Raw genomic sequence first — 16,610 nt, forward strand, 5'->3', positions numbered from 1 at the left:
TGCCACAGCTGCTCTGCAAGAAACCTTCCACAATCAGCAATACATTCTTCATTATTTTGTCTCCAGAATAAACTTCCTTTTAAAAGCAGATGTGCTTAAATGCTACATGTCTTTAGAAATTCAAGCATGTTACATAGGTTAGAAGAACATTACAGCAAACAAATGAAGATGTTATGTAATTCAGTTGACAGGTGCCAAATGGTATAAGACCTGTAGATTTATTCGACTTCAAAAAAAAACCTGAAATCAATCGCCATGACAACTCCTCAGTGTCAAGCCAGGTTTTGCATTTAATCCCAAGCCCTGTCAGTTGGCTTGGCTTTTCCCTCGTCCCAGGGCTCACAGGCTCCTGCTGGGAAAGCTCTGCAGGGCCACAGCCCACACAGCTCCAGCAGCCCCAGAGGTGATGGTGACGAACAAGCTTTCTGAAAAAACACTCATTTCCCTTTACCTGTGCTGATTGACATCAGTGATCACTGTAAGACAAGATCCCTCCAGCCATCACTGCTGTCCCGTGGGTGGTGCACAGTCCCTGGCTGAGGTCTGGCACGACAGTGACAGCCTCCCCTCCACGCTGGTTTTTCCTGCTTAGGTTTCCTGCCCACAGCTCACGAGGCTCAGATTACTGGACAGAGACACAACCCTGCAAGTTCTACTGCAAAATATCCATTTTCCAATAAATGAGAGTATGATTTAACTAACAGTTTGGAAATTACAGCATCAGAGGAAGGTTCATTTTCTAGCTCATTGGGTTTTCCTTTATCACTGTCAAAATAGCTAGAAACCAGCACAAAGCCTAATTCTGCTAAAGAGCAAGAAAAGCTGATTAGAGAGCTAACACCTCTTACAGGGAATAGATAATGAAATAAGGAGATAACAACATCTTCATAATCATCTTCCAAGTGTAATCTTAGATGTGAACTGTGAGACAATCTCCTTGTGAAAAGTCAGCCAGCAATGAATAAAACTTTGCATCAGCTGTACAGAAACTTGTCATTTTTATCAGATTAAAGCTTTTATCAACTCATTTATCGTTAATGAAGACATGGTTCTGTGGAAAGCTGAGAAACACAAAAAATGAAAGGGGAAAAATACTTGGCATTAGAACACAAGCACCTGAAACATTGTCTGGAGACAGATCCCACATGAGACTCCTCCTTTCATTAACAGATGCAGAGACAGACACAGTTCTTGAACAAGGCAGAGAGAGTTTCTTCAGGCACTTTGGGCCATTTTTAAACCTCAGTGGACTTCAATACATTAATTCCTTAATGCTCTTCTTGCAAACACGTTTCCATTTACATCTGTTAGTCTCAAGGAATGGATTGTGGATATCTCACATAAATCAGAACGTGAACCCAAACACAAATTCCTGCACTACCAACTCGTCCTGCTTTCCCAGCATCATTCTGAGACTCCAGCTGAAGCAACTGAAGATAAAAGGCTGAATCCTGCAGCCCACAGCTGGCATCTGTAGCTGTGCCACAGCCCTGCACGAGGCTTCAGCAGAGCTAATTATAGAGCACTGCCCTTCAGCAAACATCAGGCCTGAAGGATTTCTGCAATCTGGCAAAGCTCCAGGACTGCTCCCCCAAAACTCTTGTGCTCCAATAACCAAAATAGGCCATTTGACTGCATAAAAAAGGACAACAGAAGGCATTTTATGTTCTCATTGGGCACGGAAGTCTAAGGCCACTGAAGCAAGGAGAGGCTCTCCGTGGTTTCCTCATCAGGATGTTGGACAGCCAAAGCCACCAGGATGTGCCCAACACGACCTGTGTCCCCTGTCAGGCTCAGACCCACTCACACCTTCCAGGAAATTCCCTTTCCAAGGTGAAACAAGAGGGCAACACACCCTGCTCCATCCCTGACAGCCTGCTTCCCTCCAACCAGAGGGCCCACACAAGTTTTGGGGTTAACTCCTGCAGATGGTCACAAGCATAAATGAATTCCAAAAATCTTACAGTGGGGGGAAACCCCCAGTCAGATGCAATGATAAAAACTGGAATTATCTAGGTGCAGTTTTGGCTGGGGAAGTACTTGCCTTGCTGACTGGGAGGCATTGGGAGCCACAGGAAGGTTTCTTCTGTACACTTTGGGGGTTTTTTTCCCTTTATACTTTCAGCCCTGACCATCTAGTAGCAAAGTGAAATGGATGTTTGCTCTGACAGCACAGCCATTCCTACATTGTTACTGCCAGCAAACAAACAAAACATGATGCACATTTACAGCTTAAAACCCCTGGAAAAAAAAAATCTCTTCTTCCAAGCCTAGAGGGATGCTGTACTTTGTACTTTGGAACTGCTTGCAAGAGGAAGGAAATGAAAGTGGGTTTATCAAATCCTCAAGGCTATTCCAAACATTCTAATTGCTTGTCTTCTCTGTTCTGCAGAAACTGGTAAAGCAGCTCACCCCCAGCCCCTGTCTCTGGTCTGTTATTCTCTGTGTGCACACACACTGCTGTATCTTGCTGCTGCTGCTGCTGCTGAAGAAAACTGACATTTTTGCTTCTGGGCAGATAAGACTCCCCAGAGTACAAGGCACAGCAGCAACCTCCACTTCTGTAACCAAAAATTTCAGACATAAACAGATAAGAATTTTAATATCCTGCAAATGCAGCCATTAGCAGCTTTTCTTAATAAAATTATAAACTGATGAGAGAGCCTTAGGCAAGGTGGATGCACACAGTATTTCATTACACACACGAATCTCAGCCATTATTTAAAGACAACCTGCCAGAGCCCCGTGGAAAGCCCCACAGCTGTGTATCAATAGCTCTTGTGTAACAGCCTGCAAGTGTCTCAAAGCACCATTAAAACCCAGCAGAGAGCAGCCTGATCCCTGTGCAGCAGCATCTCCTGAATGGAATGGGAGCACTGCTGTTTGGATCTGAAGTTCACTGCACACAGGGATTGAACTGGGACCACAGATAGTTTTCCAGCCTTATTTCCCACTAATCAATACATTGCCTGCTAATCACAATTACAACTTCAGAGCAGGAGCACAAATACAATGCTGTAACCATTTTTCTAAAACCTGTCAATCTTCTGCTCAAAACACCTCAGATTTTCCTGGGCCTGCTTCATATACTTGTGGACAATTTTCAGCTTGCTCTTGTGCCAGCTTCCCCCATCAGCTCAAACGAGCCTTTTCCTCCTGAGCTTTCCCTCTGCAATGCACTGAGCCAGCAGTCACATCCCCTCCCAACCTCTGATTTCCCAAACTAAACAGCCTGACTCACATCCTCTCCCCTTCTGTACCCTCTCCCTGCTCCTGAGCTGCCCTGCTCAAACGCTGCTGCCCAGGGCTGCGTTGTGCTGGGCCTTGTGGCACCAGCACCTTCACCTTTCCCCTGAGCGCTCAAAACTGCACCTTCCTTCAGCTGAGCACAGAACCAGAGTGCTTTGGGCTGGAAAGGACCCTAGAGCTCACCTTGTTCCACCCCCTGCATGGGCAGGGACACCTTCCACTCCCCCAGGGTGCTCTAAGCCCTGTCCAGCCTTGAACACTTCCAGGGATGTGACACCCCACGGGGCAGGTGCTGTCCTGCTGCTGCAGGGGCACTGCACTGCAACAGGGCTGCAGGCTCAGCTGGGTGCTTCTGCTGCAAGCTGAGCCTTTTTTCCTTTGGGGTTTTTTTGGGATGTTTGGGGTTTTGTTGGTGTTTTGTTTTGGTTTTTTTACACAAAACAATTAAACCACTCCCAACAGACACACATTTTTATTAATGCAGTCCATGAGTTCTTGCATTTGAGCTCCTCAGCAGGAGGTGAACAAATGGAACTCCACCTGCTCAGGTGCTTAAACTAATGCAGGTGCCACAAGGGTGTGAAGAAAACACCAGAGATGAGCACAGCTGGGCAGCAAAATTCCTCTTGTGCACCTCAGCAGCCACTGCCAGTTCTCCTAAAGATACTCCTACTCTTTTTAAGAACACCAACTGGCCCTGTGGGATGCTTTCACCTGGCCTGCCCCAAGGTGCAGCAGTTCCTCCAGCTCACAGGTTCAGCTGCAGACAATCACTCCAGGCAGCCCTGATGCACTGAACTGCTCCGCTGCTCCCAGTGAGGGTGCACTGGGGTAATGTGAGCAGCCTGAATTATCAGCACAGCCTCTCTGGAGCACCAGAACAGCACACTGCACCCATCCTCACAGCACGCTGTGGGACTGCCACCTCTGTCACTGGCCAGGAGGAATTCAGCCCCTCCCTACACTCAGAGGAAAGGAGCTGTCTCTGCAGTGCCTTGCTTGGGTTAAAGGAGACAAATGGGAAGCCCTGATGGATTCTGTCAGGGAAAAATAGTTAATCTCATCTGGTCATCAATCAAAGACAGATAAATTAGGCCATGAAATTTTTCTGGTCTAGGATTCCTGCTAATTATGCCCTGGGCTGTAGATGATTATCACTTTGCAGACTCATCCCTCAATAGCTGTTCATGGATTGCTGGACTCTGTGCTGATGGACCATTACCCAGCCTTGCACCATTAGCAGGATAAAGGTGGGGTGCTGCTCTGTGCTGACACAGCACCTCAGGCCTCAGAGCATGGACCAGACTCCCCTTGCACTATCCTGGAGTGGCAGAGCTGCAAATACACGCCCCTGTAGCTGTTCCAGTCACACACTGGTGCAGGAGGGCAGGGAGCTGCCTGGGAAGAGCAGGGATTAACAGGCACCTGCCAAAACACTGCCCCAGTGCTCAGGGGCACCCGGGGAACAGGGCCCTGCCACAAGGTCAGAGGGAACTCTGAAGGAACATGATCCCACCAAAACCGTGGGACCACACGAGTGGCCTGATAAACCCCAGGAACAAATTCATTCCACTGGAGAAGCAGAATGGTTCTGCCTGGAGACGACAGCACTTTCCCTCTGACACAAGTCCCAAGTGCAGCACACATGAATTAATGTGACAACACCACTGTCAGACTTACTTACAGGAAGTTATTAACATTCTTTTGGTGTCCCAAATAGAACGAGGACTGCTCATGGGCAAGGAAAAAAAGGAGTACAGGGAAAAATGGGGCTCTCTCTGAACCGGCCTTCATTAGGAAGATTCACAGACTGACAAATGATTAATTCTCCCACTAAGCCATTAAATTCATCAATGGTGACATAACCATAGTGACAAAAATGCAGTTTGTTTTACAGTGGGCTGCAAACCTCTCCAGTCCTGAAAAACACACTGAAAACGGAGCTGTATGCTCTCTAGGGAAAAAAAAAACACCTTTGCTTTGAATGAGATGAGTATTTCTATCTTTAATTCATAGCCATTCCATGCTGCCGTTATTAATAGTGCCATAAATCTGCCCAAAAGTGATGGGTTTTAATTACTGACCTCAAAGGGAATAAAGAACACAAGGTGTGGGCCTCTCAGAGCAGCATTAGGAAGTCACTCCCTCAGCAGACAGACGATTAGACGAGACCTGCTGGACCCCAGCCCCTGTCACCCAAAGCACAGCGAGCACCGAGCCCGCACAGCTCTGCCCCGGCTGAGCTGCAGCTCCTCTGCGGGGCTCGGTGCTTCTCCCGGGCCCAGCGGCTCTGCCTGCCCGGGGCAGCCTGCCCGGGGCTGCCGCTGCTGCCCGGGCTGCGAGGGGCAAGCACCGAGGGGCAAGCACCGGGCCACGGCCCGGCCCCGGCGGCTCCAGCACCGGCGGGGCCAGCCGGACCTCGGGGGCTCCAGCCCCGGCAGCCCCGGGGGGGATCGGTCGGAGCCGGTACCGGGGGAATCGGTCGGACCGGGAGGGATCGGTCAGAGCCGGTACCGGGGGAATCGGTCGGACCGGGGCCATCGGTCGGAGCCGGTACCGGGGGCGGCGGTCCCGGAGCGCCCCCTGGCGGCGCCGCCGCAGCCCCGCCGTTCCCCGCCGCTCCCGGGGTCCCGCACGCCCCGAGCGCCCCCCGGCCGAGCCCCCGCACGGAGCAGCGTCCCCAGGAGATACTCCCGTGGGTACGGAATGTCAGGGACCACCGGCAGCGGGACACACCAGGAGCCGAGAATGCAGAATAAGCAGAACAACCGTAACTCACCGTGGAACACGCCGTTGTCCGCTAGGAAGTGCCGGCAGTACTGCAGGCAGCTCTTCTTATCCAGACTCCAGTAACTCATGGTGAGGCAGCTTCCCGCTCACCATCAAAGGCTCTGACCCTGCAAGGGAAACGGGAATGGGTAACTGGCACTCGATTTACCAGAAATGCCCCCAGCTGCTGCAGGCACTGCAGCTGTTTGAGCCCTTTATGCAAAACGGTCCGTCGCTTCGCACAGAGATGGCAGCAAACAGAGTTCTTCACTCTCCAAACGTGCCCATCCCCAGGGATGTCCAGGCAAAGGGCACGGACACATCACCTGGATGGAGCCAGAGCCGCACTGGTGCCACCAGCCAGCAACTCCTCGGGTGCTGCAGGGAGCACTGGGCACCCCTGTCACCTCTGTCACCATCACCCTCCCCAGCCACCGCAGGCCACCGTGGGGCCTGGAGACACGATCAATTTAATCCATTCAGTGATTCTGTCCCATATTTAACGGGCTACAGACACATCCAACACCACCACAGGACTATAAATCCTCCCCACGTGAAGGTTATAGTAATTAAAAAGGTGACTCAAAGGTAATCACCCCCTGATTTTGAGACCAGAGCAGAGTTTTGAGGACACAGGGCCCCTGTGCCCTTGCCCTTGGCAGACATTGCCCTGTGGCACTCGGGAGGAAATCACCCATGGACAGGCAGTTTGAGCCTGGGGAGGAGCAGTTACATCAGCACCCAAAATTAACACTGACGGCTACAGGCAGACACACCAGCATTTCATACTTCTTTGAAGCCATGGAATTCTTAATCTCCTGTCCTGACACCAAATCCTTTCACTGGATCCTCCTTCTCCCTTTGCTATTTTATGAAGTTCAGGTTCTGGTTTCAGCAATCCAGACACCCCTTCCTGTTACAAGCCCACTTTGGTCTCCCATTTTATCTCCCTCCCACCTTCACTCTGGTCAACCCAGCTGCTTGCTCGCCCACACTTCACACAAACAACTCCAACTGTCTTTATCCAAGCAATTCTAGCAGGATGTGAGGACACTGCCACCCAAATCTCCCCACAAAATACTGCCAGGGGGCCTTAGTAACAAACCCAGCCCCAAATGAAGCACCACAGCACATGAAGGGCTCCGCTCTGCTGAAGGACACAGATCCATTTCATTCAGAACAAGAAGGACAACAAACAATCTGAAATCCCAGGAAATGGTACTCCTCTGATCCTTAACGACCAATTTAGCTACAATCCATTCCTGGGGTGCAGACGGCTAGCAAGGGAACAGAAGGACCTGGAGAATCTTTCCCTTTTCCCCATGCAGTGCCAAGGCTGGTGCTGACTCGCAAGCGTTAGAGACCCACAGGGCAGTGCCAGGGTGACACCCGGGCTGCTCCTGCCCCCGGGCTGCTCTGAGGGCAGCAGCCGTGGTCGGGATGCTCTGCTGCAGCTGGGAGCCACCAACACCTGTCTGTGCCTTGCTCCATCTTAAAACGTCCCCAGGCTCCACTGGGGGTGTGTTTTGGGTACTGTTGACACTAAAGGCATGTTTTGCCAAAATCTGGAGCCCAAGCAGCAATAGCCATTACCTCTGCCAGGCTTCATCTTCTACATTTCCTGCGCTTTCACCCTCACCACCCACGAGCTTTCCTTGTAGCCTGCACTAAGGTCCCTCTGCCTAAAGCACTAAGACACAAGCTGTTAGTTAATTTTAAAGCACAGGAGTAACACCACAGTCCAGCCTACGGCCAGGCTTCTTGCTTTAGGCTACAGAAGTCCAAGAGGCATCGTGTTTTAATTAAGGAAACCATACCAAATACTCACCACTAAGAATTTGCACACAATAAAAGCAGATCTTATCTCCCGCCCAGCTCCCACACAGAACCTGTGTCACGGGGAGATTTACAGGGAAACGTGGCTGTCAATACAGCCCTGCAGTGCCTCTGAAAGAGCCCCTGAGCCCCCTCCCCTCCCTCTCACGGCCGATACAATCCCCCTTTGTTCCTGCACAAAGGGGTCTCCCACACCACGCTGGCCCCTCGGAACAAAGGTTCTCCCGGGCACATCAGGGATGAAGGCAGACTCCCGAAGGGGCTGCATCAGCTGACACAAACATCCCACAAGAAAAGCTTCCCAAGAAACACCAGACGTTTTTTGGATAGTCCTCAAAGTTATTTGCTTTACAGGGTTCCAGGAGAGCCCAGCCAAGATCATGCCTTACCCTACAGTACAAAAAAAAAAAAAAAAAAAAAAAAAAGAAAACAATGTCTTAACCAACCCCACACTTGGGCCAAATACCATCATTTCAAAGGAACACACACTTAGGAACTTAACTGTATACAAATTTGCATAATTTCATTACAGGAGACGAAGAACATTCTGACTAAAATGTATTACTTATTTTATACATCTATTAGCATAAAAAGTGTCCATAAGTATGTAATTAGGTTTAATTAGGACTATAACAACAAAACTTTTTTGGCAAAAAGTCACCAAAATCCTGACCAGATATAAATCTGAGTTGAAAACCAGCTTGATAAAGCAGCCAATTCAGAGAGAGTTGAAAACACTCCTCACTTTTCCACTCTGCAGGTTTCTCAGCTTGGGGTATCATTTTCACAATAAGCAAAATTCCTGCAGGTTCAGCCCTGAGCCTGCCACATTCATTCCAAAATGTAAAACAATTGGTGCTTCACTACCTGAGAGCAGAGATGCTAGTGCAGCGTGTCAGGAATCCACCTACTTTGTATTTTGGTAAAGTGCATTAATCTGGAAGCTGAGCAAGGTGTCCATTATGTGCTGTGCAGAAACACAGCACCTTGAGAGAGCTGCATCTGCTATTTTGGCTGATTCATTTCCATCAAACCTGTCAGCTGCCTTACTTTTGTGCTTTGAGCACTGTGTTCCATGAGAGACACTTTTCCAAAGAGCTTTGATTAGTTGTGCAGAGCTGCACTTTACAAGAGAGTTATTAATGGAAGGAAGCTGATACTGCTCAAGTTATTAATGGAAGTAAACTGGTATTGCTTGTTATTAATAGAAGTAAGCTGATATCGCTCAAAGTTGGATGCATGGAATAACTTGTAAGTTAACTAATATTCACATGTGCACACATGAATAAACAGTGCAGATACAGACAGATGAGGTGAGAGAGATGATCCTCTGTTACCAGAAAGTGGGCAAACTCCTCACAAGGAATCTTTCATTCTACACATGCTTTATGAAGTTATTTGATTCTAAAAGCAGTTGCAATGAATCTTTCATTCTACACATGCTTTATGAAGTTATTTGATTCTAAAAGCAGTAGCAATGAATCTTTCATTCTACACATGCTTTATGAAGTTATTTGATTCTAAAAGCAGTAGCAATGAATGTGTAAGGTATTCTGGATGCAGCAGAGGATGCACATGCCCTGCCCAGGCTGGCAGAGATGCTTCTCACGGCAGGAGGCTCAGCACCAAGAGCAATGCCTGACCCCCATGTCTCACCGTGTTCTGCAGCTTCCCCTCTCACACAGCAAAAGCCCGTGTGCTGTGCAGGGAAGCAGGGAATTCCCTCATTCCAGGGAATCACAACGCTGCCACCAGCAGCTGCAGGCTGAGCTGCACTCAGCAAAACCTTCTCAGCTCGGGCTGCTGGGAAGGCTCAGCACAGACCTGTTCTGGAGAGCAGCAGCACAATGCAAATATTTACCTGCACTGTTGAACCTGGACACTGACCAGGTGCCCAGTGTGAAGAGGGAATAAGCCCATGGCCAGGAAGGTGTTTGAGCCCAGTGGCAGCTCTCAGAGCACACGTTGAGTGAGTGCTGCTCACCTGCCCTCTGCCCTGCTGGTGCCTGGGGCACTTGCACAGGTAACAGCAGTGACTCCATCATTCCTGATCATTCCTGACCAGGGATCATTCCTGACCATTCCAGGGCAGAGCTGCAGGACACCAGCACTTCCCTGGGACCAAACCACAGCTCCAGGAGCAGGGATTATTCCTGATGGCAGGGCAGAGCTGCAGGACACCAGCACGTCCCTGGGACCAAACCACAGCTCCACTTTCAGAGCTCGGATCTACCCAGTGAACCCACGTGGGAAGTATGACTTATAAAAAACAGATTCCTTTCCTTAGCCCCAAATGGTGTATAAAGTTCATGTTCCTGGTAATTAAAGGAAAGGCCAGAAAACACTGAATATTAAGTGGGCTACTGATTTTGGAAGCTTGTGCCCATTAATGACAAATTTGAGCATGAAAAATAGTTCAGAGATACTGGGCTCTCCAATTGACATAAAGGAAAAGTATAACAAAATAATAATGTTAATTTAAAAAAAGGTAAGAAATGAGAAGAGCAATCCAGAGTCACACAAAGCCACCCCAAATGGTGGAAATAATAGTGTGATGGAAATGATGCTGTATTGGCCCAGCTACGGCCAGAGCCCTCTGATGAGCTTTAGAGATCTCAGTGTGGGAGGAGGACAGACCATCTGGCTGGCACTAAGCAGCAAGAACAGAGTCCAGAGAGAAAGGCTGGGCTTTAGTGTGGCAGCTGGGACTGTGGTGGGGGCATGTGGCATCTCTGATGCCCAGCTCGTGTGGGCAGCCACCTCCCAGCCACTGCAAACAGAAAATAAACACCGAAGGACAAGTGCTGCTTTGAACTTCCCCTGGAGAATCCTGGAGTGGTATTGAAAACCTAAGCAATTCAGCTTCACAACAAACCTGCAGTGTTATTAGAAGGGAGGAATGCAGTGCTTCATCTTCAGTTTGAGAACAAGCAAGAGATTCACTTGCTCTCCTCGGACACAGAGCGAGGGCTGCCCAGAGGGATCACTGGGGTTTCTCTACAATTCCTTGGCTCAATAAAGAAATGTCCCCCATCAAGCTGTACATCATTTCCCCAGGTGCCAGCAGCACTCAGCAGCCGGGCAAGCACGCTGCAGAGCACACAGACACTTGGCCAGGACGTGCTCCCAGGGCTCAGCCCTCTGATAGTGCTGGGAATAACAGCTACTGACCCCAGGGAGAGAGCTCCTCTGCATTTCTGCTCACACCACCACATGCAGCCAGGAAACTTCATGCCCTCACCAGCTTCCCTTCCCTAGCACATTAAAATACACTGCAGGTTCTCTCCTAGTTAATCAGTAGCCATCAACAGGAACTTCCCAGTCCACGTTTTTACTTTCTAACCAAAGTGACAACTCTGGTAGAGCTGCTCTCAAGCTTTCGGAGACCAGTTCTGCACAACATGGGCTGGACTTTTTGAAACAGTATCCACAAACCAAAGAAGTTCTTGGATGAAAAGCTTAGCCATAGTTAGACCTAAAAACCACAAATCTGAAGAGATTATAAAACCCTAATATGACAATATTCCATGGGGCATCCACCCATCTGCAGTCTTGGGCTTCTGATTCCACTAAGCCACTAACAGTCACCCAAATATTGCTAAGCATTTAAGCTGGTCTAAATTCATGCAGATTTAGATTTAATTGTCACACAAGCCAAGCTCTAAGGGTTCCACACATCATCTGTGCAAATCTCCGCTTTAATCAGCCTCAAATATCATCATTCACTCAAAATAACTTGCATAAACATTGCTAAAGTTACACACATGGGAGCCAGGCAGAATAGGCAAGGCACACGAGATGGAAGTTCCATACTGCTGACACAAAAAGACACTTTATCCAACAAATTGATATAATTTTCATACTTACAAAACAAAGTGCTACCTCCCTATGGTATTAACTATGTCATTAATGTATGGCTACTTTCCAGAGTTAAAGCATCTTGTATGAAACCAAAAGCTTAAAAAATACCCTTGGAGCTACAATCCCTTTTGAACAGCAAATATTTAACCATAAATATTACCAGCATGGAAAAAACATCAACAATGCTTAGCAACAGAAAACAAAACTATCCAGTATGGGATCCTTTTCTTATTTCTCTAGGAATTGCTCTGGAGGAATAAAAGCAGAGATTTTTCTTGGTTTATTTTTCTGACAGATGAGTTCCCTAATCAAATGTGCCAAGAGGCCACACCAGCTGTGCTGGCACCATGCTGGCAGCAAAGGTGTCCAAAGAGGCAAGCCAGAACAGGAGCAAAGAGACACATCCTGTGGATTTCCCTGGGAGCTGCTGGAAACTCACAATTCAGAGATGTCTAATCAAAGGGGAAAGGCCACAACAGAGTTTGGCATGCAGATATTGCACTTGCACGCTCTTAGATAGATGAGACTTACTGAAAATGCAGATTTTTAGACATTTTTACCGGGTTTAATCTGGTATTTTGGCTATTCCCCCAGCAGAGCACTAAACACATGTTGCATTGCTCACCAGGTGAGCACAGAGGCTCAGCCCAGCCCTGACTGCATCCAGTTTGGGTCTTGCTAGAGGACAAATTCCCAGGATTTGCTCTTCAGGAGCACGAGGAGCAGGCTGGGCTCCCTGCACAGCGGCAGAGCAGGGTCTGGCACACAAGCTCCCCGGCCCCCACCCCTCCCAGGCAGGCAGGGCACGGGGCTGAGCCCCCTGTGCAAAGGACACCTCCACCTGTGCCAGCCCAGCAGCCCTCAGCACCCCCTGCTCCTCCCGGGGCCGCTCATTCCCATGCAGCTTTTGTTCCCAGTCGTTTCTCCACTCCTTCTGGAAGCCATGAAAAGCATGTGTCAGCACAACTTGCTGCTGAGGAAGGCATTAGAAAGGATTTGAACCGACTCCCCATGGCAACGGACCCTGAAAGGGAATTAGCATTTGCTCCCCATTCCTCCAGAAGCCTAGATGGAATTTGTTTTTCTCCTCTTTAAGGAATGATTTGCAGGAGGGCAGCGTGCTGCTGCCTCTAAGGTTCAGCAGGCACAGCTTCAGCTGGCACCTGCCTTGCACACCCTGTCCAGGGTAACACTCATCCCACCAGACATGGGACGGGTAAATACGAGTGAGTCCATCCGTGTTTTCCTTACACAGACCTCTAGTGCTCTGCAGACCTTTCTGCTGCCTCTGCCAGCTCCGTTCACCCATTCCCTAAGCCAAATCAGGTCTGGGTTTGCTGCACAGAGAGTTTCAAGCTGCAAATGAATGCAGGAGTCTTTCTGTAAATGAAAATCTAAAACTTTCAGAGACAGTTGTACAGAGTTGTTTCAGAGACAGTAGTACAGAGACAACTCACAATGTGATAAACTGTGGAGATAAGAACAGGACACCTGGAAAGGACTTTGCCAATGCAGCCATGTGTGAGGCATGGACACGGATGACCTGCACCTTGAGTACTTGGCCACTTACCAGGGTGTGTGTGGTTCCCCCAAGAGTGGGCATTTCACTCCATAAGATCCTCTGTGCTGAACATCAATTAACACAGTTGGTAATTGCTAACATTCTTCCTTTTTTTTCAGCTGTGGGTGGAACAATAGCCAAGCAAAGGAGAAGCTGGTGGGGCTCAGCACTGGCTGGTGTGACCCACGCCATCCCAGCCACACGCTGGGTCACGCTGGGTGTGCAAAGGAACAGGAACTCCGTGTCAGACCCAATCAATCACATCTGTAACAGAGCTCACACCTCTCTGCACCACAGCCTGCCTCCACTTGAAGTTTCTTCAAGCAGCCTTGAGTTACTTCAGCCTGAAGAGACTCACATGGGCACCTCATGCCAAGACCTGTAACGCACACGCAAACGCCCTCGGAGGGTTTGACATCCTTCAGTGGCCGACTGAGCCTCCACCAGGGTACGTGGCATCCTCAGCACCCTGTGCCCAGCTTCTTCTAGCCCTGCAGCAGGCATCTGCTCCAAACTCTGCCCTCCTCCCCCTGCCCCTGCTCTGCACTTCACTGTCCCTGGGGAAACCTTTGTGAGCACCCGTCTGCAGTGTCAGATACTTCCTCGCATTGTGGATCCCCCAACCTGCCTTCCCATCCCTCAGATCTGTGCTCCACATCACTCTCAGACACCCAGGTGCACCTGGACAGTCCTTCTGTAGTGTCAGAGGAGCAGCAAAAGGCTCCAAAGTCAGGGGAGCAGAGGGCAAGCTCAGATCTCTGGAGCGACAACAGTGCCCGCCGTGACCGTGGAGACTGGAGCAAGAAAGGCACCTTTGTTACAGAAAACAGTTCCAGTTTCCTAAATAAACAAGGAGGAAAACAAACCCGAGGGAGTACACAAGAGCACACAGCTCCCTGCTGGCCGTTAGATCAGTCTGGCACCAGCTGACCCCCGCAGGGCTCCACCAGAAGCACCTTCTGCTTGTGGGCTGGCAAACAAAGCCAGGTTTGTGCCTGGCACAGCCCAGGCCCGCAGGTTCAGAGCAGAGCAGAAGCAGCCCAGGGAGCCTCCAACACCTCCCAGCGCCCAGCCACGGCTGCTCGGAGCCCGCTCTGCCCGGGGGAATGGTGCAGCGCCCCGAGCGCAGCACACCGCACATCCCCGCACTCATCTGGGGCTCTCTGAAAGAGCCCCGGGCAGCCAGGCGTCAGTCACCTCCTCTGAAGGCACAGGCAGAAAACGCTGTCCAGGTCTCCAGCAGACCTGGAAACAGACACTCGCCTTCCGAATTTGGAGAGTTTGTTTTTGTTTTTCTAACATTCGGGCTTGTTTAAACCTATTAAAAAGCCCAAAGCAAACAAACAAAACGAATCTCCACACGCCACACTAGCCCACGTGGCTGTGCCCTGAGTGTGGCACTGACGTTATCAATTTAAATTGAATCGGATCTTGGGTGACACCTTAGAAAAAACTCAGCTTATTCAGATTTCATTAAAGGAAAACTGCTCCGTTTACAGGAAGATCATTTTGTAGAGCAAACAGAAACACACAGCTTAAAGCCTTTCCCAGAAATAAGGGGAAAACAAATCTTGAACAGAGGACTAATTTTCATTCTGTGTTTTGATGCTCATGAAACTGTTTTACTGCCACGGGTATTTCTTGACAGTGTTTTAAATTACAGATCAGCTCATGTAAAACTGGGAGCTGTTAATAGCGGGTGGCCTCTCTGCTTTTCTGGAGTGAAAATTTTATTCTCCTTCTCAAATACCGGTGATTTTGATCAAAGTCATGGCGGGACACCCGCCTCAACGGCTGAAAGGACAGCAGCATTAAATCAATTCCCTAGGCAACCTCCCAAGCCGAGCCCCTATTGTTAAAATAATGAGCTGTGCACCACTTGATCCCAACCCACCAGCTGATCCCCAGTTTTATAGACAATAGGTAGCACAGAACCAGAAAGCACCCGTGAATGGATCATTTCTCACAAATCGTGCATCTTCAGTTGATAAAACTTAACATTTCTTTCTGTAACAGCCTACGGGCATTTTAAGTGTAGGAAAAGAGCATCCTTCAGAGTTCAAAACAGATTTTATAAAAGTAGCACTCTCAAACTTATTCCAGGGAGCTGATGCTTAAAGAACCAGGAAGACTTTTTAACATGCACTCTGCTGCCTCTCACCTCCCAAAAAGCCTGGACTTTCTTTCCATATTCCACATTAACTCAGGTGCCTCACTGCAGGGTTGAGCCCTGCCTCTCCTTTCAGTACTGTTACCTGCAATTTTTCTTTCACATTTCAGAACACCTTAACTTTTCTTTCATTTCCTAAGTTTTGCAACATAAGGGCCAGAAGTCCCAAGGACAAGTAAATCAGGAGGGCCCCCTGAAAACAGGCAAACATTGTGTTTTATAACTCAGGAGTTAAAGCACACTTTAAACAAAGAGCCTATGACTGGTCCATCAGATAAGGCTTATATCTTTCTCCCTGGAATTTAATAACACTTCTTCTAAAACACTTTTTGGCCAGCTGGAGTTGAAGTTCCCAGAACTGCACAGAGTAGCTTAATTACAACAAAACGTGCACGGAGTTTAATTTCTACCTCACTGTACTTAATTTTTTAAAAATTGTCTATGGACTAGGCAATTCGAAATAAGGTATTTTTAGGGAGGACTCAGTCCAGCAAGAGGTTTGACTCTTCTCAGCACCGTCCCAGCACCTTCCAGGTGGGGACAGGGGCGCTCCTCAGGGGGTCGGGATTTTCCACTGAGCCTCGCTGGACACGGGCTGGGCCGGGCAGGGCCGAGCCGAGCCGAGCGGCTGCAGCTCGCTCCGGTTCCACTGCCCGCGGCCCAGGTGCTGCCCCGGCACATGGCGAGCGGCGGAGAGCGGCTGGAGCTCGTCCCGGTGCCCAGCAGCACGAACACGGCCGAGGCAGCGAGCGGCACCCGGAGAGCCCCGGAGCGGCCGCTCCGCCCGGCGAGCGCTCGGGGCACGTCCGTGGGACGGGCTGAGAAGAAGCTCCAGCTCGCACAGCCCCACCGCAACTCCGGGCCGCGAACACCGGGAGAAAGCAGCATCAGCCGCGTGGGAAAGCCCAGCGGAGGCTCGCAGGGACACAGCCCCGTCCCGCCGGGAGCGCCCGCGGGGCCGCGCACAGGGCCGGGGCTCGGGGGTCCCGTCCGCCCTCACTCACCGCGGCCGCCGGGATGGGCTCTGCTCGGTCCGGTCCGGTTCGGTTCGGTGCGGTGCTGTCCCTCGCCGCCCCGGCCGCACGCACAGCCCCAGCCTGGTGCGGGTGCACAACCTGCTCCGTTCAAACCCCAGCGCTGCCGCCCGCCCCGCCCGGCCCGGCC

General features: G+C 49.9%; 1 protein-coding gene across 2 annotated transcripts in view; it reads right to left on the minus strand.

Annotated features, from left to right (window-relative positions):
* The window catches only part of PLCH1 (phospholipase C eta 1), a 45,104-nt gene extending 38,426 nt beyond the window's left edge, over positions 1–6,678 (minus strand). For both annotated transcript variants that reach the window (XM_041405985.1, XM_041405984.1), the window contains exons 1-2: positions 6,615–6,678; positions 6,029–6,146 (exon numbers count right to left, since the gene is read on the minus strand). In XM_041405985.1, coding sequence (XP_041261919.1) covers positions 6,029–6,107 — 79 coding nt within the window. In that variant the 5' untranslated portion in view covers positions 6,108–6,146; positions 6,615–6,678. The remainder of the gene's footprint in view (positions 1–6,028; positions 6,147–6,614) is intronic.
* Positions 6,679–16,610: the final 9,932 nt, after the last annotated feature.

The sequence above is a fragment of the Onychostruthus taczanowskii genome, unplaced genomic scaffold, assembly GCF_017590055.1.
Source record: "Onychostruthus taczanowskii isolate IOZ18803 unplaced genomic scaffold, ASM1759005v1 scaffold24, whole genome shotgun sequence".
NCBI lineage: Eukaryota > Metazoa > Chordata > Aves > Passeriformes > Passeridae > Onychostruthus > Onychostruthus taczanowskii.